Consider the following 25,458-nt stretch of genomic DNA (forward strand, 5'->3'; position numbering starts at 1 on the left):
GTGGCAGATGTTGACTCATGAGAGTCGTTGGTCAAGGCCAACAAAGAATGAGACCTGAGACTAGTATTTAATCTGCCAGAGAGAGGGAAGGGGTGATCAGCAGAAATATCCATCAGCCAAATGAGTGGAATTCTAAGGACCTTGGTGTAGAAAAATGGGGGTTCCCTGACCTGAAGTCCCATCACTCAGGAGGACTGAGTTGTTGCTGTGTGCTCGCAGACAAAGATAGGCACCTGGTCACTGAGGAAACAAAGCAGACAGGTCAGAAGTGTCAGCTGCATAGCCCCGAGGCCAAGCTGAGCCCTTCTCATCTGCAGACTTTGGTTTCTTATGCCGTGTGATTTACAAGTCTCCAAAGGGTCCCCCTGCGCCCTAATGCTCTCTCCTCTAAGAACCAATATGCTGCTCTTCACTTGATCACACTGCAGTTCACCTGAGGGAGATGGGTCTGGCCTCCCAGCATTTCCACTGAGTGTGGTTTTCCCAGGGTTTTGCATTGAACACACATGCAGTCAAGCGGTCATCTGGATGGGTGCCCATCCAACTGTATTCCATAAACCCAACTTTCCAAGTCCTACAAAAGGGCTTACATTTTGAAATGTTTTCAATTTAGAAAATGCTAGTGGAATGGCTTTGAGTTTTTAAAAGCAAAAAGACGATGATGGCTAATCCACAGTTAGCTGTCACTCATTTCTTAGCATGACTACATGCATCGTATTTAGCTGAAATCACCGCACGGGGAGGCTGGTCATGGTAGGGAGGGAGAGTGTAAGAATGCAGAGGTGATTTGGGGCAATTTATGGGAAAACAGGCTTAAGGAGGGAGAGTGGCAAAGCCAGAGGGCACCATGAAGACCCTGGACAACTAATTGGTGCCATCTCAATTCCAACACAAGAGGCTCTGGACCCCTCCAGGAGGGTGGGACAGGCACTGGTGAAGCTGCTCTAGCCATACGTGCTGTCGGAGAAAGTTCTTTCTGGAAGGTGCACACAGTATCTCAGCAGGAGCACATCCTGCAAGAAGATGCAGGTTTTTCTAGTGAGTGACTAAAACACAGTGATGAGGGACCTGGGGTATCAGTTAGGATGCTCTTGGTTACAAGTCACAGACCACTTGAATAAACGTGCCTTAAATAATAAAGATTTATTATCTCACATAACTAGAAGTCTGGAGACAGGCAGTTCCATATTTGGCTCATCCAGCAACTCGATGATATCAAGGCCCTGAGTCAGCTCTTCTGCAGTTCTTTTGGCTTTCCCTTTGGAGTCACAAGATGGCTGCTGCAGCTCCAGGCATTACATCCCCTTCAGATCATCCTGAAGCAGGAAAGAAGGGGTGTGGCTTCTTGTATATCTCCTACTTTTATTAGGGAGCAAAATATATATCCCAGAATCAGAGGCAGATACAGGTTTGGTGGGACTCTGAGAGTTATAAGGGAGGAGGTCTCTCTCTAAGAAAATAATGCACAATTATGAATATAAAATTAGGTACAGGGACTTGGAACAAAACTATGTAAGTGAGAAACCCAGAGGCTTCTTTAACTGCACTGTAAATCTGCTTCTGCCCAGAACCCACCAGCAAATTTCCCCTTAGGTCTCATCAATCAGCTCATTAGTGTGGCTAGAAAATCCCTGGGTCCCCTTAGGTCCAAAGCTCTGGAACTGTGCTGAAATGCAGTCCAGGGGGACACAATCACAAGGTGAAAGTGAGACAGAGGCTTGGAATTAGGCAGACAAGTTTCCTGAACCTGCATCAGCAAAAAGAGGAGTGAGAGGAGAGCAAGGATGAAGGGCACCGTCTCCACGCTCCTGACAGTGATGGCCCACTCCGAAAGCCCAGTGACGACTCTGAGGATGCCTCCTCCTGCCCCTGGCTGCTTCCGTCACACCCTCTCGCTACCTCCCAACATTCTCCCCACTCTGCTCAGGGTCCAAGTACCTGCCCCCCTGCAGGAAACTGGCAAATTGCAGTGTCTTCTGAGAGTGAAGCCATATGATAATTGCACATTATATATTATATTACGGTTATGTGCTGCATAATGACCTTTCTGTCAACGATGGTGGTCCCACAAGATTAGTACTATAGAGCCAAAGTGTGTAGGAGGCTATGCAATCTAGGTTTGCATAAGTACACTCTGTGATGTTCACACAACGATGAAATCACTTTAATCACACATTTCTTAGAATACGTTGCCATCGTTAAGCAACACATGATTTTATATTGTATTATATAATATTACTTTTGTCTGGATCACACAAATACATACATTTGTTTGTGTATATCAGAACTAACAGTCAAGCAGTTAGCAAGGGCTACCCAACATTTCACTGTGTGGCTTAAGAAGTGGGGAGAAGCCACAAGCGCTGAAAAGAAAAATGCCTAACTTTTGGCAATAAGTTGAGCAGCATAAAATATATATAATTATTTCAAAAAAGAGATTTAACGCAATTATTAAAATACTTAAAGCAGAAAGTCTTTTCTGGAAAAGAAAGAAATGAGAAGGAAGATAAATAGGATGTAAAAAAGATGTGAAAGAGTAGTGTTGACTCACTGAACACGGAGACCATCAGTGTTATCTCACACAGCTTTAATTAGTAATAATGGGTACTATAAAACAGATCTTTGTTTATCACGCCTGGCTCATTAGAAACTTTAGGACTTCTCCCTCAGAGTTTCAATGACATGAACATAAAGTTATTTTACCTTTTGCAGAAATAAATCTGTCAAGAAAAATCCCTTCTTAAAATTCTGGTCAGTTACGACAATAATAATAGCTATCTTGAATTAAGCACCTCGTGGTTACTATTCTAATCTTTGAATGACCCTACATTGTGGATATTGTTAGCCCTGAAAATAACATACCACAACATAAAATGCAACACAAATGTGGTTCTGAGCCTCCTGGCAGCCAACTCAAAGAGGAAAAGTACAATCAATTAATGTAACTTATGTGTCAGTAATGTACAAACACAAATCTTTCTCAACAAAATCATGGTTGTCCCTGAGTCTTGAGAGAATTTTAGATATCTTTTGGTCACTCCTTTTCGTACCTTAGTTTCCTAGACTGAATATGTTAATCATTTTACTCCTATCCTTGAATGTATGGATTTTTATTTTTAAGACTCACATGTAAAAATTATAATTTCCAATTCTACTTTCATATAACATTGGAGTTTTATCTCTTTGTCTTCTGAAAAATCCTAAAAATAAGCGTCCATTCTTTCCTCGTTGTCTTGGCCTTTTTTCTCTTCCATCTTTCTGTTGTTTATTATACTCACTAGACTACAGAGAATTGGAAACTCTCTTCCATATCCTTGCTCCTGCTCTGTGCCAGGGCTATTAATCTCCCTCATTCCTATTTGTGAAATCTCTCCCCACGCGGTGAAAGGCCGGTGTGTCTGCTCTGTAACCTGCACACCAATGCACAGCGCATGTGACGGTGTTCTGGGCCGGCCTGCACTTCACATCTGCAGCAGGCCGGAATCCTCAGCCCTGAGAGCAGTCTCTCTGGGTCTGGATTTGGAGAGCAGAGGAATCAGGTTTTTTTCCTGGTTTAGACATGGCTAGGAAAACAGCTGAGTCAGGACAAAGTGATGCTGGTTGGGGCTAATAAAATAGAATCCCATCTCCCCTTCCTTTCTCCCTACAGCTGTCATCCTTAAAATGTATAAGATTTGGTTTTCTTGGCAAAAATGCCCATTCCCACATAAACACCAACTTATTGCCACCAATGTAAATTTTGCAGACTCTAAGTCAGCTGCTCTAACGGGAAGACCTAACTGAGTTCATTTTTGTGTGTGGTCACTTAAAGAGCTGTCACTGAAAAAAGATAAAGACAGGCAAACAGATTTCATTTGTCACCTGGGATTGCACAGTTAGGTAGTGTGACTGCTGACGTTGCCATATAAAAGCCAACTCCCCACCCAGTGGCTGCCCGGAGTATGCTTCCGCTCCTACGCTCTTTAATACACAGACTGGATTTCCAAATGCTGCCAGTCCTTTCTCTGGCCTCCCCTCCTACAAGGGCAGAAATCTGAAGGTGTTCATATTCCCAGAGGACTAAACAAGAAGAGGCAAAAAACTGGCCACCTGCTTAGGTTAAGCCCCAGCCTGTCACACCTGCCAAGCTCCTTTCCTCAAGGATGGAAATAGGGCTTCCTAACTGATGCCCTGCCTCCTCTGTCTCCCTAAGATCTGGCCACTGTCCTCTGGAGACCTTCTCTTTCCTTGTCTTTGCCAGAGGATAAGGTTCATACTCTTCACTGGAACATTCGAGCCATGCACAAGGTGGCCCACTCTCCCAGCCCAGGGAGTTTCACTCACCTGTGCTCTACACCCATCCCTCCCCCAGGGGACGCCTGGAAAGGGGCTGGGGTAGACTGAGTTGTCACAACATTTAGAGTGGTCCAGGGCCCCCGGGAGGCAGGTCCAGTGGTGCTAAGTTGGCATATGAGAGATGCCAACAGCATATGGGATAGTCAGCAAGAACACAGCAAAACGCAAAGTGGGGAAATACTGGGCACGGTTTCTACCAAACTCAGGTACCCTCTTCCATCCTCCACTGAGAAATCCACACACCGAAAAAATCACTCACCTACAAATTCAACAAACATTTGATGAATGCCTCTTCCATGTAATGATCAAAGTCCTAATTCCAATTAGAGCAAGGAGCCGCTGGGAGCTCCTGCCCTCACGGAGCCTAGAGCCCAGGGAAGGAGCCGAATATTAAATAAACACGCATGCCATACAAACAAACAAATGTGCAATTACAAATCACACTAGGTGATATCGTGGAAAAAGAGTACTATGAACGATACTGTCTAGGAGGCGATGGAACCCAGTTTAGAGGAGGGCGCAGAAGGTCTCTCTGAGGAAGCGACCTCGAGGCTGAGACCCGAAGGATAAGCAGTCATCGTTCCGGCAGAGAGCGGGGTTTGCTTTCCAGCCCGAAGTTGTGGGATGCTCGAAGAATCTGAGGCAGCAAAGAGCTTGGAGAATTGGAGGGACTGAAAGAATGGGCCGCTTGGCCGAGCGTAGGGAGTGAGGAGAGGAAACGTCACGTGGATGAGGCCGCCCACGTAAGCAGGGGACGGATCAGGCCAGACCGTGGGAAAGACTTGGTATTTTATCTTAAGTGCAATGGAAAACCACAGGGAATTTGAATGAGGGAGCATCATCATCCATAATCCTCAGGATAGTTTAATTCATGACTCATAAGAAAAACAGAGTTGAGGAACTGAGACTGTGAGCAGTTCCCCCCAAATTCTGCTATTTCTTATGGATGCACTAACTATCGAGACTACCAATAACATTATTTCATAAACCCTTACTTAGTAATAATGAGTACTGTGAAAGTCATCTTCATTTATCATGGATGATTAGAAACTTTAGAATGAGCCTTCCCCCACCACCATCCCCAAAATGTTTCATTGACGTGTGCATCAAGTTATTTTACATTTTGCAGATAATAAATATATCAAGAAAAATTTCTTTTTAAAATTTGGGTCAACAACAACCACAGCAATAATAGCTATCTTGAATTAGATGTCTCCTCGTTACTGTCTCTGCACCGTGGACACTGTTGTCTCAGTTTTACTGAGTTAACCAAGACTCCGAGTTGTAAGGGTCTTGCCTAAGGTTACAAAGCTAGGAGTGACAAAGCCAGGATTGGAACCCCAATACAGCCATTAAACACTCATCCCATCGTTTTCCAAAGATCCTCAAAATCTTCCATCAAAATGCTCAACGTATTTCTAATTTCATGTTCTGGAATTACGGACTCACCCTTCTGGTTCTCAGCCGAATCTAGAGATAGGTCAGCTCCTTCAGGAAAGTTCTAACATCGTTGTTTATTTTTTTCTTGCTCACGTCACAATGCAAAAACCTCTACACTTTCCCTGCTGCCCACTTCGCCTCTTCTTCTCTTCCTAACCTCCAGCCCTCTCCTTTCCTACCACCAACATGGGCGATTCGCACATACTTGAACCAAAATTTTTATGTTTGGGAAAATGAGTTTTCCAGTGCAAGACTGAAGTGTTGGGAATTAATGGTTAGGGTCCCTAGGTGCTCCATGCTCTCCCGCCCCCACACCTGTACTCAGTGGGTTCCAGTAACATCAATCAGTCCAATAAATAGTCAGTCGAATCCCCAGAATGGCCTCTCCTTCCCGACTCCCATCTGTCCTTTAAGCCCAACTCAAAACCATCTCTTCCAGGAGACACCCAACTCTTCCCTAACTTCCTCCATCTTGGAATTCTCTAGAACCCTGAATCACTCTCCTGGGTGCCATATTTGTTTGTTTGCTTTTGTACCCTTCCTCCCTGGATGGAAGCTCCTTGAGGGCAGGTCTGTGGCATCTTGATCTTCGTTTTCCTCCATGGAATCTAGTACATGGCAGAGGCCCAGTGCATGCTTGTGGAATCTGAATTAATAAATATCGAGACAGTCGGTTCATGGTTATGTATTGACAGTTTGTTCACTTTGTAGGTCTGTAAACCGGTAACCAAGTAAACAGAGAGGAAGCTAAGTCAGGCCTTTAAGTTTGGCTAATTATTAGTAGCCCTAGAAGAGAGTTCAACAGAGAAGAGGTGTTGAAACCACTGATGGCAATTCTCCTAGCTTGAGTGAGTCCACAGATGGAGGCCACAGGCTGGACACATCAGCTCTTCCCAGTCCCCACTCAGCTTTAAGGGCTAGTTCCTGTGTCCTCTCGTGAACAGTGCCCACCGCATGCCACCGTGCTCAAGAAGGTGGCCAGATGTGGCCAGACCTGGTGAAAGATTTGAAACAGGGTGCTTCATTGTTCATCTTCTGATCCACTGGACTCTTGTCCGAGTGGAGAGAAACACCGCAAATTCAGGCCCAAGCTTCTAGGGGAGGCCGATATTTGCCTCCGGAAGAAAGAGTTATTTTGAAAATTGGCGAAGGGTATAAAACGCCAGGTTCAATTCTGAGGCCTGTGGTCAAGTGGCAGCTAGGCCTGGACCCAAAATATTTGGGGAAATCAAGAGCACCTGCAAAACGTGGCTTCTAAGTTTTAGTGGCAGATGGAGTGGGATTGTCCAGGCCCCACTAACTCAGCTTCAGGAAGCCGGGTGTTGAGTGCCAGAAGCTGCTGGCTTTCTGGTGGCCATTAGGGTCATCCGTGTGAGCTGTCTGAGAGCACATGGGTACCCTCCTCACCCTTGGCAAGCTTCAATAAACACGAGCCTGGAAAAAAGGAAAAAGAAACCCCATCCACTCAGCGCTCTCCAACACTTCACTCTACTCCAAGGAATTCTGCTTCTCTTGATCCCTGCTGACTTCGCTGTCGCCATTTTCCCATTCACACATGAAGCTGTGTGTAGCAACCGGCTTTCCAGGGTAGGAACAGGGTCTGAGGACTGAGCAATTCAACTCTGCTTTAGAAAGAGGCAGCCTTCTAAAATGGAGAAAGAGCAACTGGCAGGGGGACATCTCCTTGCAGTTGTGTGTGGCCCACCCACGTCTTAAGGTTCACAACCACACTGCCACGGGCTCCAAGGAGTCATGCCAATGGGAAGCCACTCAGGGGGACAGGTTAGAATAGCAATGCCACAAAATCTGAGAAACAGTGGTTTGTAATAGAAACCGTCCCTTGACCTTAACTCCAGCAGAAAAACCACCAGAGCCAGCCAAACGGTCCTCACTTCCACAAGAGTTTTAATCGAAGTCACTCCTGACTTGGGCATTTTTTGGGTGCCTTTTTCAACCTGAGATGATGTCAGAAGTTTATTGTATCTTCGGTGGTGTGGGAGCTTCCTCTTATAACCGTGTCCTAGGAGAATAAAGTAGATTTAATCTTTATTAGGCCCCTCACACAGCTTCGATAGGTGTTCACATTTTACTTATTTTCATCTGGCCAGATTTCAGTTGTGTTCCTGGCGCCCTAGAGGGCTTGTAAGATGCCTCCTCAAGGAAGGATGGGAAAACTTAGGTCCCTGACCTCACTGCCCTGGAAGAATTATACGCTTAGTGGTTGCAAGCAGGGGTGATGGTCATAATGTTGAACAAGGAGAATGCCAAGGGCACTGGCCGGTGAGACTGGATGCCGGCTGGAAACATCCAGGAGGGCCACGCCGGGTCCTCTCTGGAAAGCAGCCTTGTGTGAGCCGTTCTGTGACTGATTCTGCGCCCCGGAGGCCCTGTGTTCTCTCTGGGAGGCAGGTCCTATGCTGCTGTGATGAGGCCACACAAAGGGGCCTAAGACACGGACTCTGACCTCAGGCTGGCCATCCAAGATAAACACGAAGTGTCCTCAGAAAGGACGAACAGTCATTTAGCACAGCACAGGATAGATGCCAGGTCCAGGGCTGACTATGCATCCTGATTATTTGAGGGGAGACTATTAAACAGATGGGTGCCCCGCCTCACCCTGACCTACTGAATGCAAATCCCCCAAACTGGGGCCGAGGATAAGCTCAGGGCCCTCTTTGCACAGCCAGGCTTGGGATCCAGCAGTGTAGACAGTGAGTGCTCAAGTTGCAAGGTGGGGGTGCCCACCGAGGCCTCCAGTGGGGAAGACTGGAGAGGAAGTCACCCAGACAGGGCAGGAGGAACCAGACAAAGCCCAGCAGCTCCTCTGCTCAGGGAAGGAATCCACAAAGGACGGATTTTCACACCCTCGGCCACCCCACGAGGAGTCATTCCGGGGTGCAGGGCAAGAGCTGGAGTCCAGATGTTGTCCCAGCACCCGGTGGCCCTCCTGCCTCCTCAGGAGGACGCTTCTCTGTGGCTTAGCAACCATTTCCTGATCTACACTGAGGGGAAATCGGAAGGAACCGGTGAGAAATATACATGCTAATGTATTCCAAAATTGCAACAACAAAAAACAAGTAAATGCCCCAAGAGGTTGCCAAAGCAAGTACCTTGGCCATGTGCACGCAGAAAATAATGAACACAGACTGTTCAGGCCCTTCCTGCTTCTTCCTCTCCTTCCATTCCTCCTTCCACCTTTACCCTCAACCCCAGTCCTACCCCCATTTCACTTAAAAAAAATTTTTTTTTAGAGATTAGCACCTAAGCTAACATGTGTTGCCAATCTTTTTCTTTTTCTTCTCCCCAAAGCGCTCCTGTACATAGTCATATATTCTACTTGCAGATCCTTCTAGTTGTGCTATGTGGGATGATGCTTCAATATGGCTTGATGAGTGGCGCTAGGTCTGCGCCCAGGATCCGAACCAGCAAAACCTTGGGCCACCAAAGCAATGTGCGAACTTAACCACTCGGCCATAGGCCTGCCCCCACCCCATTTCTGACTGTGCCCCCTAGTCCTGAAGGCTCACCACCAGGAAGGAATCCTTAAATGGAGAATTCAAAATGAGGCATCCAGGGGCAGGCCTGGCGGTGCAGTGGCTAAGTTTGCACACTCCACTTCGGTGGCCCGGGGTTCGCCGGTTTGGATCCCGGGTACGGACATGGCACTGCTTGTCAAGCCGTGCTGTGGTAGGCGTCCCATGTATAAAGTAGAGGAAGATGGGCATGAATGTTAGCTCAGGGCCAGTCTTCCTCAGCAAAAAGAGGAGGATTGGCAGCAGATATTAGCTCAGGGCTAATCCTCCTCAAAAAAAAAACCCAAAAAGATGCATCCAGGCAAGTCTTAAACTTCCTTAACTGTTTTTCTGATTTGGGGATAAACAGTGAAATGTGACTTCTTTTTTTAACATAAAGGATGACTGAGAAAAACACCTAGTCTAGAAACTGTAACTTTCATGTCATAAATATTCCCCCGGCTGTCCATATTCAAGCAAGCTACGGTAGGCATTTTCATGGTGAGCTTGTAGTGGGGAGCAGGCATCAAAATATAGTGCAGGCGCCGAAATAGAACACAAGTCTATAAACACAATAACAGCCATTGCTCACAGTGTTTCCTTGCATGAAGCTTTTGCTGGTTCCTTCCCGTTAGAAACAATTAACGAGTGTAGTGGCTCATCAGGAGGATCCTGGCACTTCTATCCACCCATGATACATGGAGGGCTCCCGGAAGGCTCTGGAATGTGCTGAACAAATTATACTCGGTAAGGATTTTATTTAAACTTCCAAGAGAGTACTCAACTGGAGAGACCCACTTGTCCCAGTTTGCATGGGGCTGTCTGGTTTCAAAACCGGAAGTCTTGTATCCCTGGAACTTCCTCCATCCTGGGCAAACTGGGACAGCTGGTCACCTTGTTTGATTGGCACTCCCTCAGGTAGGCGCTGAGAGTAGAGAATTCTCAATTCCTCTCACCTCCTCACTCCTTCCGACGGTCTCACTCTGAGGGCAGCTTTCTTCTGATGCTCTTCCCATGTGAAGTTACACAAGGCCCCCTTGCCTCTCGGGGCCTTCTCTGTGTCACACCTTCCCCTCCATCAGAGCTCCCAAGGGTCCTGTTACTGGGGGACCTCGGTACCTGCCCACCTTCTTTGTTAGAGACTCCTGTGCGACTCCCTCATAGTGGCTCCCCACTGCAACACACATCCATCCACATCCACACACACACACACTCACACAGCCCCGTCCACTGACAGTGATTCTCACCATATGGCTCCTCCTGCTTCCTCTCAGGTCAAAGGCCACCCCAGTGCTCCACCCCACCTCACCTCAGGCTCAGGGCAACCGCTCCTGGTCCTGCTTGCTCAGGGATCAATACACAGAAGCTGTAACCCCTCTTCTTTCCTCACTAAAGATGACCTCTGTTAAGAACAGACTGTGCTCCCCAGCTGTACCTCCACCCAAAAGCCTAGCAGAGTGCCTGGCCGGTTCAGAGCTCAGTGCGTGTTTGTTGAATTGAATAAATAGCCTTTTACATCATTGCCTTCTCCCTGTGCTGGCAGGGAGGGCCCCACCCTCGCCTGGGGCTCCTCTCGCCAAGGACACCCTACTCCTTCACTGCCTTCTCCGAGTGGGTCCCCTCCCTCACCTGTTTATTAGTGGGGAACCAGCCCCTTGCAGCAGGGCCCTCATCCGGCCCTTCTGCCACATGCTGCTGAAGGACCAGGTGTTTTCTGCAACCCCTGGGAATTGGCTGCCTGCCCTACAATGTGCTGGCTTTCTTAGTGACCCAAACTTAGCGCTGCCCTTCCTCCTTTACTCACACACACACACGCACGCACACACACTCCTCTACCCTCTCTCTCACCTTTGGCAAAATCAAAATCTGGAGGATCTGGGCACCTCCCCAGGATGTCACTAGGTGGCACTATGTGGCAGTCCCTGGGCCTGGTAGAGTCAGGATGGGGTCATGCTCCTTAAGGAGTAGCTTGACGATCAGCAGCCAGGGGATTCCTGCTCCGGAGGCTGAGAGGTCTGTGGCCCCCGCCTCCTCTGCATGGCCTCCTGTGTATGCGCTCGGGAATATAACTTGGGTACAGAACGCAGACACAGGAAGGCAAAGGAGGAACTGTCCACGCGCTCTTCGGAAGTTACGGCGGTGGATGTAACGCGATCCACTCAATCCCTTAGACCAAACGGTTAGCTCCCCAGAACCAGCCAGTTTGTTATTACTTCTTAAAATCGGTACAAACAGTTGTTTCTCTGGAGCAACTTGTCACTTTAATGAAACGAATGGATTTCCCAACGATCAGACAGATCTCCGATTGCCTTCCGGGCTGAGATGTTCCCAGATGCGTGTGTGTTTGTGGAATTCAGAGTAGAATTTTTAATTAGGTAATCAGTCTTCGTCTCCCCTTCACCTGTCCCTTTGTCACGGGGTACATGTGTGTTCCGTGGGGTTCGGAATTAGCGAAGTCGTTAGTAACAAAATGTTCTACCTGGTGCTTCAGGAATCACGGCCGTGTAGACCATGAGAGGGGAAGCAACACGCTCAATTAGCCGACGAAGCTAAGCTGGGATGTGTTGTGATCGTCACCACAGACAGATAAAGAACAAAAACCAGCACAACAAGCTCGAAATGCAATCTGTTCATGCAAACATTCCCGTAGAAAAATACAAGCTAAAGCGGGAGAAGGAGGAACAAGGGATGAAGGAAACGCAGGCACCCTGCGATGTGGGGAGCAAAAGGCCGGGGAGCAATTTATGGGGCGAGGCTGGATGGGTGTGCAATGCGATACGACAGCTACATAAGCAACGACGAGTTCACCCCTCACCCCTCGATGGCTCACACCACCGCTGCATGTGCTCAGAGCGCCTCGCCCCATGGCCAGGCATCTGGTGACCGTCCCACAGCCCTTCCTTGAACACCTATCGTGTGGCGGGCACTGAGCACACAGTCCTGTTGTTCCTCCAAAAACTCTGCAAGACAGGGATTATCATCATCCAGCCTGGAAATCGAAGCTCAGAGAAGTTATATAACTCGCCTAGGATCACAGAGCTAGAGAGTGGTGACCTGGAATTTAACTCCAGGCCAATGCAGTCCCGAAATCTCTTCTCTGTACTCTATAACTGACCACAGGCAATGAGTGGAGAGCCAAGGGACAGGCGGACACCTCACTGTCCAGTTCCCGCAGGAGCACTGCAGTGACCTCTTGTTGTGGGGTAGTGGAAGATGAACAAGGGCCAGGAGACACATGACCTGGGTTCCAATCCCAGCCCTGCCTCTCTACAGCTGTGTGACTTTAAGAGTGTCACTTAACCTCTCTGTGCCCTAGTTCCTTCAGCTACAAAGTGGGGAGAATAATATCGTCCACACTGGGATGTGGCAAGCATTAAGTGGATGTCAGGGTAGGCTCTTGGTGAACCATGTGGCACATGAAATACATGATACTCTTACAGGTCTTGTGAGCCAACCTGTAAATTGCTGGTATTTTAGTTGTTTTGATTTCACTCATTTATCATGACCTCCTGCATTTGAAATATCTGTAATATTAAACCCCACTCAGCAAGAAGATGATTGGAATATTAGGAATGAGTGGTTGATCTACAATGAAGGGTCAACTGGCTACAGCCTCTTCAGGATTCACAAAACCTTCTTTAAGCCTTTTGTCTCACAAGCAAGCTTCTGCAGTCTAAGAAAACTCAGTTCTGAAGGAAAGAAGGGTGACAGGACTGATGGTTCTGGAAGCCATTCTGAATGAGGAATGGTTGAAGGAAATGAAGATATTCAAGGCCTAGATAAGAGGAACATGAGTGCCATCTTCAAATGTTTGGCTACATGGAGAGGAGGGGACTAATTTATTGAGTCACTCGAGGGTGGAGCTAGAAGAGAGGAAGGATGGGGTGGTACGGGTGGTGGAAAGGGCACTGGCATGGTAGTGAGTGGACCACCTGTAGGCTTCAATGGCTTTGCTAGAAGATGGAAGTCATTAGATTAGATGCTGTGTTTTCCAACAAGAATTCTCCGACAGCAACTGGGTGCCCTATAATTCACTTCACTTCTGACACTAACTATCAGGAGTTAGGGAGCTCTCACACGTTAAGGAGCTCAATCCCACAAGACTATCCCCTCCTCAGACACCAGCCACAAGTCCTGGGTCCCCAGGCCACCCACACTCGTGTCCAACTTGGCTACAAATTTGAGTGTTCTCACAACCCCCCTTCAGTTCCAATAATTCACTGGAATGAATCATAGAACTCAGAAAGGAGCTATTACGATTACAGTTTTATTATAAAGGATACAACTCAGGAACAGCCAACTGGAAGAGATGCATGCACAGGAAAAGGTATAGAGAGTGAGGGGTATCAGGGCAGAGCATCCGTGCTCTCTTTGGGCACACCACCCTCCCAGCACACCAGCATGTCCATTCATCCAGAACTCCCTGAACACTGTTGTCCCAGGGTTTTCATCTGGGGTTGCGTTCTGTAGGCATGGGTGATTAAATCATTGGCCACCTGATTGAACTCAGTCTTAGGGATCAGAGAACGGGGCTGAAAGCTAACCTTCTCATCATATGGTTGGTTCCTCTGGTGATCAGCCCCCATCCTGAAGCTATCTAAGCCCCCCACCCCTATGAGTTGTCTCATTAGCATAAACTCAGGTACGAATCACAAAAACCACTCCTATCACTCAGGAAATTCTAAGGGTCTCAGGAGCTCTGGGCCAGGAACCCAAGACAAAGGCCAAATATATTTTTATTATACCACAGATACACCTCGACATCCATCTGTCTCTAACATGCTATATTTAGTGCCTCTAAAACTGATTACATTCAGCCCAGTGTAAGAAAATACCTTCATAACTAGAGCTCTTTGGCAACTTTATGGGCTGCCTCCAAAGGTCTGAGCTACCTGGAGTAGGAAGTGATCCAGCTGAGGTTGGACAACCCCAGTCAAGAGTGCTGAGAAGGAAATCCCCACGTTGGGTGGCAGTTTGGACCAGATGCTCACTCATCACGATTGTAAGGACACAATGGAATGTAATTGCCTTGCTTGCTTTCAGAATCGAGAGATGCTTCCATTTTGGATGAACAGCACTGGCAAGAGGGAAGGCTGGCAGCATGGATGGCATGGATATGACAACGAACTCATGGACATGAGGGGTGTCTTCCTGGCCTTTGGACCTGGTAGGCAAGAAATGACCAAATTCTCTTAGTCATTCGTTCCCAAGGAAGTATCTCCAGTAGGGGCTAACGGCACTGGCAGATGTTAGAGTGATTTCTTTATGGACCCTCTTTATGAGCAAAGCTGAGCGAACCCAGCTGGTCTCCATGACACATCTTCTGCTGGCTTGCTTTCAAATGCTTCTTGGATTTGGCAAATGTGGCCAAATACTTTTGCTTATAAATTTTAAATCTTGAGTGCAGTGAAGAAAATGCATTCCACATGTTTGTGATTCATTTTTTTACTTAATTCATCAAAATGCTATTTCACAGCTATCTGAGGTCCAGGAAAGCTTATCAGACACCAGGTTGCTGACAGCTGTGAGTCTCAAAGTTGACGTGATGGCTTCACGGGGTCTGACTCTTCCACAGTGGAGCCCCTGTGGGGGTCGTTCGGGTTAGTGCCCAACCAGAAGCTAGGATGTGCTCAAGGGCAGGCTAGGAAATGACCTTGAGACTGACTTTGAGAATGAGCCAGAACGACTAGGGAAGTCTTGGCTGAAAGCAAATTTACTGTGACCTCCTCGACTAGCTAAATTCCTGGGGCTGGAAGCGAGAATGGAGGGAGAAGGTCTATTGGTCATTTTCTGTAATTTGTAGAGCACCGTAAATTCACATTTTGGAAAACTTCATCAAACCCTCTGAAGATCATACTACTACCTAAACATCCCATTCTTTCAAAAAAAAAAAAAATAGGGTGAAAGCATTCAACAGCCAGCAACTGTCAGTGGACTGGCTCATGAACTACACTTCTTTCTTACTACTGTCCACTCTCCTTATTAAATATGCTAAGTTTACCCTGATAGCCATATTCCGAATGCTGTTTTCTGGATGCTGATCAAAATGTTTCAGCCCATAAAGTCCACACTTTCTGTTCAAATGATAGGTTAGAGATCACGCCTAGAAGCCCTGCTGTTCTCCTCGATGTGACAAGACAAAGATATATGTCAACTCACCTCATTCCATCTGCTCTCAGTCACTCTACTTACCACAAAATAGCTGCTGAGAACTACGAGGTGTCAGTTTCTGCACCTTCCGTGGGTGCCTCCAGGAGCCTGAGCTTAGGGAACGCATGGGTCCAAATCCTTGTCCGCATGGGATCTGAGTTTCCAAGTCCTGAAGTACGCATCAGAACTGGTAGCAGCAGACACAGAGCAATAACTGAGTGCACAGCATTGGCCTAAGACAGGTCAGAGGATGCCAGAACATGTTGCCACCAACCACTAATAGTTATCAGGTGCTCCCTGTTAGCCAAGCCCTGGGTTAGATCTGCAGGGCTCAAAAAGGAAATGAACTAGGGATGGAGCCCTGAGGTCTTTGCTGAGGTCAACTGCTAGATTAGGCTGGAGACTCTCCAGGGCCGTGGCCTTTATAGGCCTTAGAGAACCTTAGACAGCAGGGCTTTCATTCAAAAGCATTGCCTCCTCCTTCCCCAGAAGAGAGCAATAAGACCATGAATGCAAAACAGTTGTCAGCTGAAGGAGTAAAGTTCATGGGCAAGAGTCTCAGGCATATTTTCAAGCAGAAGCAAATCTATCCTCAAACCAACATTTTTAAACAAAGTACGCAAAGCTGCATTAGCTTAGAGTGAAATTCTGTGAGGAGATTTTGTCCATTAACAAAGGCATCCATTGCATGCTCCTTTAAAACTAAAAGCCTGAGTCTTTTATAGACAGAAAGACGACCCCTGATGAAAATGGCCTGGGCTAATTGCAAAAATGTTTCCAGGCAGATACAGCCTCAGGAGTCTCCCAAAAGCCATCACGTTTCTGGCTCCAACTCTCATGAAAGATTGAACAGCTTTACATGCTGACTGTTTACTCAGAAGAAAATTTAAGAGTGAGGCCTTTAATAGCTATCTAGCTGCACTTTGAGATAAAGGTGCATCCTGCCTGATTAATTGTATGTACTCCTCGCTTCGGGAGGAAGCTGGCCATCGTTGCAGCCGTTCAGATACAGCTTGAGAAGTCAGTAGGTCTGGTCCAGCTAAGAGAAAGGGAAATAATTCTGGAAGATAGCCTCTCTTTGGTTAATCCCAGTTTCTAATTTGAACAACCTAATCGTGCCCTGGAGAACTCGACATTCAAGATAAGACAGCAGGAATGCGATTCAGTGAGCTGCCTGCGAGCTAGCAAGCCTCACTCAGAAAGCAGCCCAAGGTGGCCAGGCTCCGCGGGGGCCTGCAGACCCTTCTCTCTTTAGGAGAAATGGTTTTAATATCCAGAAGATGTAAACCCAAGGGAATAACTTGGATTCCCAATCCAGGTTCAAAATGCCATCAGGAGCTGGCAGAGCTTGGCTGGGTCCTCCCAAATTGGATCAGGTATTGTTTTGCTATTCAGGAATTTTCTAGGAGCTCTCATTCCAGCCTGGGTCATCTCTGCTTTGGGCCCAGAGTCCCAGCCCTGCAGAATAGGAAGCCATCAACCAGATGGAATGTGAAAGAAAACCCGATTCTCCTTTCTGTTTACATGCACAGGATTGGATTTTGTACTTTCAATGTAAAAAGATCATCTTCTCTAACATTTTTATCAGTAGAGCTTCATTTCGATTTTTCCTGCCAAGTGTTAAAGAATAGATATTTGAAAGGCTGGGGAAAGATATCTTGGATTTACTATTGTCTGCCAGCCCACGCATCCTCCCTCCCTTCCACACACGTGACAAGGACATGGCCACCATGTGATGGGCCAGGATGATTCTCACATCCAGGTCCATGGCACATCACAAGGAGGGAGAGACGTTGCCTCCATACCACTGGGGCAACCTTTCCATTGACTTCTCAGGCTGCAGCTGACTCTCCAGGGGAGTATAACCAGCATCCTCATCTAGTTGTAAAATTTGCCTTAATATAAAGAAAGGCTAGCATTCTGGGGCAGACCCTGCCTTCTCTCCAGGGAGGTTCTGGATTTTTTTAAGCTAGTTTTTACCCTAAGGTGATGCTGACCCTTATCCTCCCTGCCCCAAAAGTAGAGTAAACCCTACATCTAATTTATAGGGTGAATATTTGCAATCCATAGTTTTCCCTTGCTGGGCATTTATCCTACGTATTTTTAACGATAACAGCTACCATTTATTGAGTGTGCCTGGAACTCTGACTTAGGTACCGTCTCCATGCCCATTTCCTGAGGTTACCCAGCTAGTCAGTGGCTGCAGGCTGGTTGTCGAGCCCATGAGCCTCTTAGACTGAATTCAACTTTAATTTTCCAACGGGAGCAAAACCCATCCCTTGGGGAGTTGCCCCAGATCTAGCTCACTCCCCGAGTGGAGGAGTTTTCTGTATATAACTTCATCTCGTATTTGTAATTTTAGGGTTAATACAAGAGCAGAATTTGGCGTTGGCACTTCTGGACTATGTTGCTGGACTATGTTGCCGGTTTGTTTGCTTTTTAGATAAAGTATGTGTGATCATTTTAACAAAGCAATTATAAAGATTATTTTCTGAGAGAGAAAACTTGGCTTTACAGCCCCCAAACCACCCATTTCCTTTGAGAGTCTTAGATGGACTAACAGCACGTGCTCAGGCCTTTATTGATGGATAATGGCTCCTTCCTCAATTAAACCTCAAGGCAGCTTTGAATATCGTGTTGGAAGCTCTGCTTTGGGGCCTGAAAGTAAAGCTGGTTATGTATGTTACTAAACTCTTACATTAACTCTTGAAATGGACAAGCGCTTTGCATTAGGCATCTTCTTTGTCTCCATAGAGGAGAAGGCGCATCTGGATTGAAATCCCTCCCTCAGCGCCCTTACTTCCTGTGCTGTGAGTGGCCAGCCCACCCTTTACATCCTGTGTGACCGCTGGAGTCTGGTGCAGCCTCGAGGAGAAGAACAATACTCTTCTCCCTTAGACATCTCAGAGCCTTCACTCGGCTCTCTAACTCCAATACCAGTTCACATATTTTCCGCACAGCTAAGTTATTTTATCTGCCAGTGAAAGGCTCCCAAGGAATGTTCAATCGATCTTCCAAATGTATTTAGGAAACCATTGCTCTTAACTGCCAAATTAGCCAGCAGCAAAGAAACCATGCAGTTTCACATTCCATCAAGTCCTGGGCCTTCAATGTAGCAGGAAAATGGAGAAACAGTCTTGAGTTGTGAGGTACCCTGGCTAACCAGTCCCTGTTAGAGAGGTGTTCTGGAAGATAAGCATGCTATTTAATAGGGTTTGGGGGAGCCCAGCAAGACAGTCAAACTGACCACACTTGCTCTCTGCAGTGCCCTGCAGAAATGAGCAGCTTCAGGTGGCCCTTCTGCCCCTCCAGGAAAGCTCTGGTGTCACAAACGGGGCACAGTTATGCACAAAGAGAGTCTGTTTGCTTTCAAAGAAATTTATCTCCATAAGCCACAGAAAGCTACTTCCCCTTCAAAACCTGCAGCCCTCCAGATACTCTTCCACGTTCACAACCAATTGGCCACACCCCGCTGACAGCTGATTTTCCAATCGCAAGGCTGCCTAGAGCCTGAGAATAATTCGTCCGTATGGGAACTCAGCCGTCTCTCCCAGGGGAGTGACTGTGACAGCTTGTTGGCTTGTCTTTGTCTTTCAGATTTCAAATCCAACTTCAGAGCTGCTCCGATCAGATCCGTGGATGTCTACAATGTCATGTGCCACGTGACAGGCATCGCCCCCCTGCCCAACAACGGGTCCTGGTCCAGGGTGGTGTGTATGCTGAAGGACCAGGCCAGCTCGGCTCCGTCTGTCCTGCCAGGCAGCTGTGCAGTGGCCTTGATCCTCCTGTTCCTGTTTGCATAGCTGCTCCTGTTGTTGTCCCAGAACACTCAGCCATGTGTGCCTCCATGGTGGGCTGGTTTCCATTTTCTGTTTGAATAATAGCTTCATTAACACAATCAAGACCATATAAATTGTAAATATATTATCCTTGGATGATTCTATACATAAAAGTCCTATTTCTTAAAAAAAAAAAAATCAAAACTCAAAATGTGTTTTTTCTGGAGGTAAGGAAAATCCTAGCTTCTCATTTGTTTGACTATATGTCATTTTCCTCTTTCTTTTCACGTCGTTACTCAGATGAACCGTCTGAGTAGGGGCCTGCCCCTGCAGCAAACAGACTTTGAGTAGCTGTTGCACAGCAGCCCTGGGGCCCTCTCTGTCCTGTCTTGCACAAAGCAGGCCCTTGTCTGTGCCCTGTCTAAACCTGGGAGCCATCCTTGGGGTCTATGGCCACAATCCTGTACTGTTCCTTCCATCCCAGAAAAAGGAGGTCCACATGAAAGCAATAGCTGCCATCTTTTTCTAACCTAGCTCATGGAGTTTTTTCATCACCTACAAAGTCCCAGAAAAAGTGTATCTTAGCTGGGGTCACCAGTCAGTCAAAACCACCAAAGATCAGAGAACTCATAGGATAAGGTGAAAAAAATATAAAAGGAAGATAGGAAATATAAAAGAAAGAAAGATAAGGGAAAGAAAGTTCCCTCCCAAAGTCTTGAGTGCATAAAAATTTCTCCCTTGCCTTGAGGAGCAGAAAAGCTTACAACAGATATGGGCTTCTGTGAGACTTATCACATGTATCACAGTAGGAAGCCTTGCACGTAGTAGGTCCTGCATATTGTGGATGGATGGGTGGCTTGCCTGCCTGCCCATCTGCTGTGTGGAGGCTCGCTCAGAGACCTCCACTCTTTGGTCCCCATGCAGAGCAATACTGGACCTATCATTACAGGCTGGGAAAGGGATGTCTTACTAAGGAGAGTGTGGACTTACTTGCAGAAATCTCAGCTCGTTGCCTGGAATAGTGATGCATTAAGCCTACGTTTTATGCACCAGTGTCCTGGAGCAATGCTTGTTTAACAGCAACAGCCATGTGAATCCTTGAATGACCCAGAATTCCAGGGAAAAATGGTAGCGGGAAGGGGGACAGGGAATGGAGAGAAAATGATGGAGCCGAATCCCAGTCACTAACCAACTCGTCTTCCGATTAGGACACAGTGTGGTCAGAGTGTCACCTCAGAGACTTAAGTTCTTGAGAATCCCTGAGAAGAGCCGTTGAGCCCGAGTTGAAATGTTTTTAGTTTAGTCATCTTAGTTTGCTGTAGGACATCTTGTCGTAAAACAACGGATAACTGAATTTTAAATGATGACATGTGTGGATACGGTACTTATATATCTATTCCATATCACTGCGTTGCATTAAAGATGAGTTCGCGCTCCGTGAGGCACATCTGCAAATGAGACTTTTGTCAGGAAAAGACAGCACATCGGGTCTCCTCAGGACCATGAAGCCTTGATGCGGTGTTTACCTTGAAAATGGGTACCGGCTCTGACTCAAGAAAGCGGGGAGCAGTCTCTGTGCCTTGCATCATGAGAGCAAAGGATTGCTGCTTAAAAACATTGCATTTCTCTTCACAAAAGATTTCTCTGGATTTATATAATATGTTTTAAAAGTGCCAGCAAACCATTGAATCAATTGGGAAGAAGGCAATCCAGCCTTTGTTATCTGGTTGAAAGCAAATGAGCGCCTTCAGAACACTGGTGGGGTTGCTGAAACAGACATCGATTGTTAAAGGCTCCTTTCTCCTTAAATGACGTGTTCTAATGAGTTCAGTGGAGCCCACCTTCCTGCCTTGTGAAGAAGGATCCCTAAAAGATATGCAAGGGATTCAATTAAAGTGGGTCATCAAAATCAAGCAGGGTACACACATGTACACAGCCCTGCATTTGTCTTTCTTGCTCTGTTCCACCATTTCCCCTTCACTCCTCCTTAAAAATCTTCAAGTTACATAAGAAAATTTCAGATATTTGTCTGACAAAGTGTAGATACTCAATAAAGAATCTCAAATAGATTAACAAGAATAAGACACTTTTGCAATCAAGAACATTAGTAAATAACAAAGAAAATGCAAACACTGAATGGTGAAAAAAGTTTTTGCCTAAAATAATGCACACATTTTAGTGGCTTAATTATCGGGCTGAAATATTTTTCTTTGGTTTTTGTTTTAAAGTTACATTCTTTTCCCCAGAAGAATTCTCCTTCCTCTAGATGTGTTTTGTTCCATCGGAGTAAAATCTGCTAGGAATATATATAGATACCTTTTCTCCTGGATTATTTTACTACTCCACTGCTAATTCCAGAAAGAACATAATGGGACTGACCTGCAAATACTGAAGGTAAATGAAAGGAATGATCCTTAAATTGGAGATGAGGTGAATGGCTACCTTCCCTGCCTGTATGCCCGATCTCCAGAACTCAAATCAATTCAGTTCTGAAGACTCAAGCTTAAGTTGGAAGAGGCCCAGGGAATGCTTTCTAGTCTCCAAAAGGCCTGAATTATAAAGTCCTAACTCTTTACTTTTAAAGAGATCTTGGAAATCCACATCAGATCTGAGTTCCGTCATAGGCAGGACAGTAGTCCCCACCTTATCCATGGGTTCACTTTCCGTGGTTTCAGTTGTCCACAGTCAAACAAGGTCCAATAATATTAAATGGAAAATTCCAGAAATAACAATGCATAAGTTTTAAATTGTGTGCCATTCTGAGTAGTGTGATGAAATCTCCAGCCATCCCACTCCATCGTGCTCGGGATATGAGTCATCCCTTTGTCCAGCGGATCCACATTGTATCTGTGTATAGTCACTGAGTAGCCGTCTCAGTTATCAGATCGCTATGCGAGTATTGCAGTGCTTGTGTTCAAGTAATCCTTATTTTCCTTAATAATGGCCCCAAAGCGCAGGAGCAGTGATGCTGGCAATCTGGATATGCCAAAGAGAAGCCGTAAAGTGATTCCTTTAAGTGAAAAGCTGAACATTCTTGACTTAAGATGGAAAGAAAAAAAATCCTGTGCTGAGGTTGCTAAGATCTACGGTAACTTTTATTAGAGTATATTGTTATAATTGTTCTATTTTATTATTAGTTATTGTTGTTAATCTTCACTGTGCCCAATTTATAAATTAAACTTTACCATAAGTATGTGTATAGGAAAAAACATAGTATATATAGGGTTTGGTACTCTCTACAGTTTCAGGCGTCCCCTGGAGGTCCTGGAATGTACCCCCCATGGATAAGGGGGGCTACTGTAGTTTGCAAGTTTCTAAGATTGTCAACATCATTTGGCCCACTTCCAGAGGTACAAGTTCAGAGGATCTGGGATGGGGCCTCAGACAACACTTTTAAGTCACACGGCCAAAGGTTCAGGTTTGCTCTGAGGAGAGATGGGTTCCGATTTGACCTTGGAAGACCTGAGCCTCCCGATAGCAATTTCATAATCTGCCAGTTTCTCCAGGGACCCTTAGGCTAGCCTCGGCCACGGCCACCGAGCGCAGCTGGGTCAAGCGCCCAGCCCTCCTTAAACCAGAGCAGATGTGTAAGCCCACTGATGGAGAGAGGAACCCAAACGGGCCAGCCTGGCTTCTCCACACCCCAGTCCTTGTGGGTCCGAGATTCCCAACAGTGATATCAGACAAACGCTTTGGTCAAGACACCCAGCTCTTTTATGAATTTTCCAACAAAGTGTTTTGCATTTCCATAAATATCAAGAGATTTCCAAATGTGAATGTGTGTTTAATTTTTTCAAGCAATTTGTGATAGACCAAAGTCAGCTCTTGTAAACTACTTGCTACAAGGAAGGGAGGGGCTAGCCTTGGCAGACTGGTTATAAGACATTTGAAACGTGGTCTCAGGTAGATGCTATGAAAAATATACTCAGATGTTGCTTTGAGATCATAAAATAGCACCTAGTTCTGTGCCTCAAATGTTTAATAAATGCCCCATAAATATGGGTTGAATGAAAAAAAGAATAAATGTCACTAAGGAGACATGCTTACACCTGAGACATTCTCTCTCTTTATCTGCAGTTCCTCAAATTAAACAAACTTTTCACTTTTGGCTGCTATCCTTTTTTATCACCCCACTAATGGTATAATTATACTTGATTTAATGGAATAAACATATTCTATCCGATGCTTTTAACTTTGACAGATGGACAGAAGGAAGGAAGGAGATTAGATTTTAAATATACTAAGCATATTTACTTTTAAAAAATATAACAGCTTTATCAAGATTTAATGCACATACCATACAATTCATCAATTTAAAGTGTACATACAGTTCAGTGGCTTTAGTCTATTCACAGAGTTGTGCAACCATCACCACAATCCATTTTAGACATTTTATCACCCCAAAAAGAAACCCCATACCCATTAGTACATTAGCAGTCACTGCCATTTCGTCCCTCCACTACCCCAGGCAACCGCTGAACTGCATCCTGTCTCTACAGATCTGCCTATTCAGGGTATTTCATACAAGTGGAATAACATAGTATGTTGTCTTTGTGGCTGGCCTCTTCCACTCAGCATAATATTTTCAAGGTTTTAGCATGAATCAGTACTTCATTCTTTTTATTTCCAAATAACATTCCCTTGTATGGATATACTGCATTTTATTTATCCGTTCATTAGTTGATGGACATTTGTTTCCTCCCACTTTTTGAATATTATGACTAATGCTGCTTTGAACACTTATGTGTGAGTTTTGGTGGACATGTGTTTTCATTTCTCTTGGAAACATACGTGGAGTGGAATTGCTGGGTCATATGGTAACTCTCTGTTAAACTTTTGAGGAACTATCAGGCTGTTTTCCAAAGTGGCTGCACCATTTTGCATTCCCACCAGCAGTGTATGAGGGTTCCAATTTCTCCACATCCTCACCAACACTTGTTATTATCTGTCCTTTTTTATTGTAGCCATCCTAGGGGGTGTGTTGTGGTATCTCATTGGTTTTGATGTGGTTTTGATTTGCATTTCACTAATGATGAACAATGTTGAGCATCTTTTCATGTGCCCCTTGACCCCCTATCTATCTTTGTTGGAGACATGTCTATTCAAATCCTTTGCCTATTTTTTAAATTGGATTTTTGTCTTTTTATTATTGAGTTGTAAGAATTCTTTATATATTCTAGATAAAAATCCCTTATCAGATATATGATTGGCAGATACCTTTTTTCCCCCATTCTTGGGTTTTCTTTTCACCTTTTTGATGGTCTCCTTTGTGCAACAAAAGTTTTCAATTTTGATGAAGTCCAATTTAGTTTTTCTTTTGTCAATTGTGCTTTTTTTGTGTTATATCTAAGAAGGCTTTGCCTAATCCGAGATCATGAAGATTTACTCTTCTAATTTCTTCTAAGAGTGTTACAGTGTTAACTCTTACATTTAGGCCTATGTTCCATTTTGAATTAATTTTTTGTGTATGGTGTGAGGAAGTGATACAACTTCATTCTTTTGCTTGTGGATATCCAGTTGTCCCAGAATTGTTGTTGCAAAGCATATTTACTTTTTAGAGAAATGTTAAAATGATCTGTTGAACATAAACACTTCCTTTTTTTAAAAAAAGGTAATAATCACTCTAGAAATTTGAATTTTTGTACTTCTGGTTACACAACACTGGAAATGCAATACTTCAATAAGTAGCCCATAAATTCAAGGAGAAATATCTTCTATAGAAGATGAATACAGATGTTTTTCCTGAAAACAGCTCACGTCCACTGGAAGCGTCCTCAGTGTACCCTACCTCTGGAGACTATGCCATCTTCTAGGGGTGCCCCATTTCAACCGTGATCCCTGTGATGGCCTGAGTCCAGTTTCTATCCAACTTTACCACTCAAATTTTCCCAGTCTCTCCAAGAGCATCCTTATAGCTTTGCCCCAGAAACCAGTAACAGCCCCACATGCCCCTTCTCACCAGTCTCCCAACCAGAGGGTCCATTGTATCATTATGCAATGGCTTCCCAACAGGTTTCCTTGAGATCCCTAAGGCTGGTTCCAACTGTTCTCCTCTCTTCCACTCGAGGGACTTTCTAAAACACAAGTCGGACCAGGCACTCCCTGCTCTAAAGCCTGCAGCGACTTTCTGATGTCTTAATTTAACACTTTTAGCATGATTTGCTGGGCCTGGCAAGATCTGCCTGCCCTTCTGTCAACTTGACCTCGTGTCACTCTCCTTTTCATACTTTAAGCTCTTCTTG

General features: G+C 45.5%; 1 protein-coding gene across 1 annotated transcript in view; it reads left to right on the forward strand.

Moving 5' to 3' along the window:
- The window catches only part of ENPP6 (ectonucleotide pyrophosphatase/phosphodiesterase 6), a 106,578-nt gene extending 84,374 nt beyond the window's left edge, over positions 1-22,204 (forward strand). The window contains exons 7-8 of the mRNA XM_046648379.1: positions 14,331-14,454; positions 19,035-22,204. Of these exons, the coding sequence (XP_046504335.1) occupies positions 14,331-14,454; positions 19,035-19,240 (330 nt within the window). The 3' untranslated portion in view covers positions 19,241-22,204. The remainder of the gene's footprint in view (positions 1-14,330; positions 14,455-19,034) is intronic.
- The last annotated feature ends 3,254 nt before the right edge of the window (positions 22,205-25,458 follow it).

The sequence above is a fragment of the Equus quagga genome, chromosome 22 (genome assembly GCF_021613505.1).
Source record: "Equus quagga isolate Etosha38 chromosome 22, UCLA_HA_Equagga_1.0, whole genome shotgun sequence".
In the NCBI taxonomy this organism is placed as follows: Eukaryota; Metazoa; Chordata; class Mammalia; order Perissodactyla; family Equidae; genus Equus; species Equus quagga.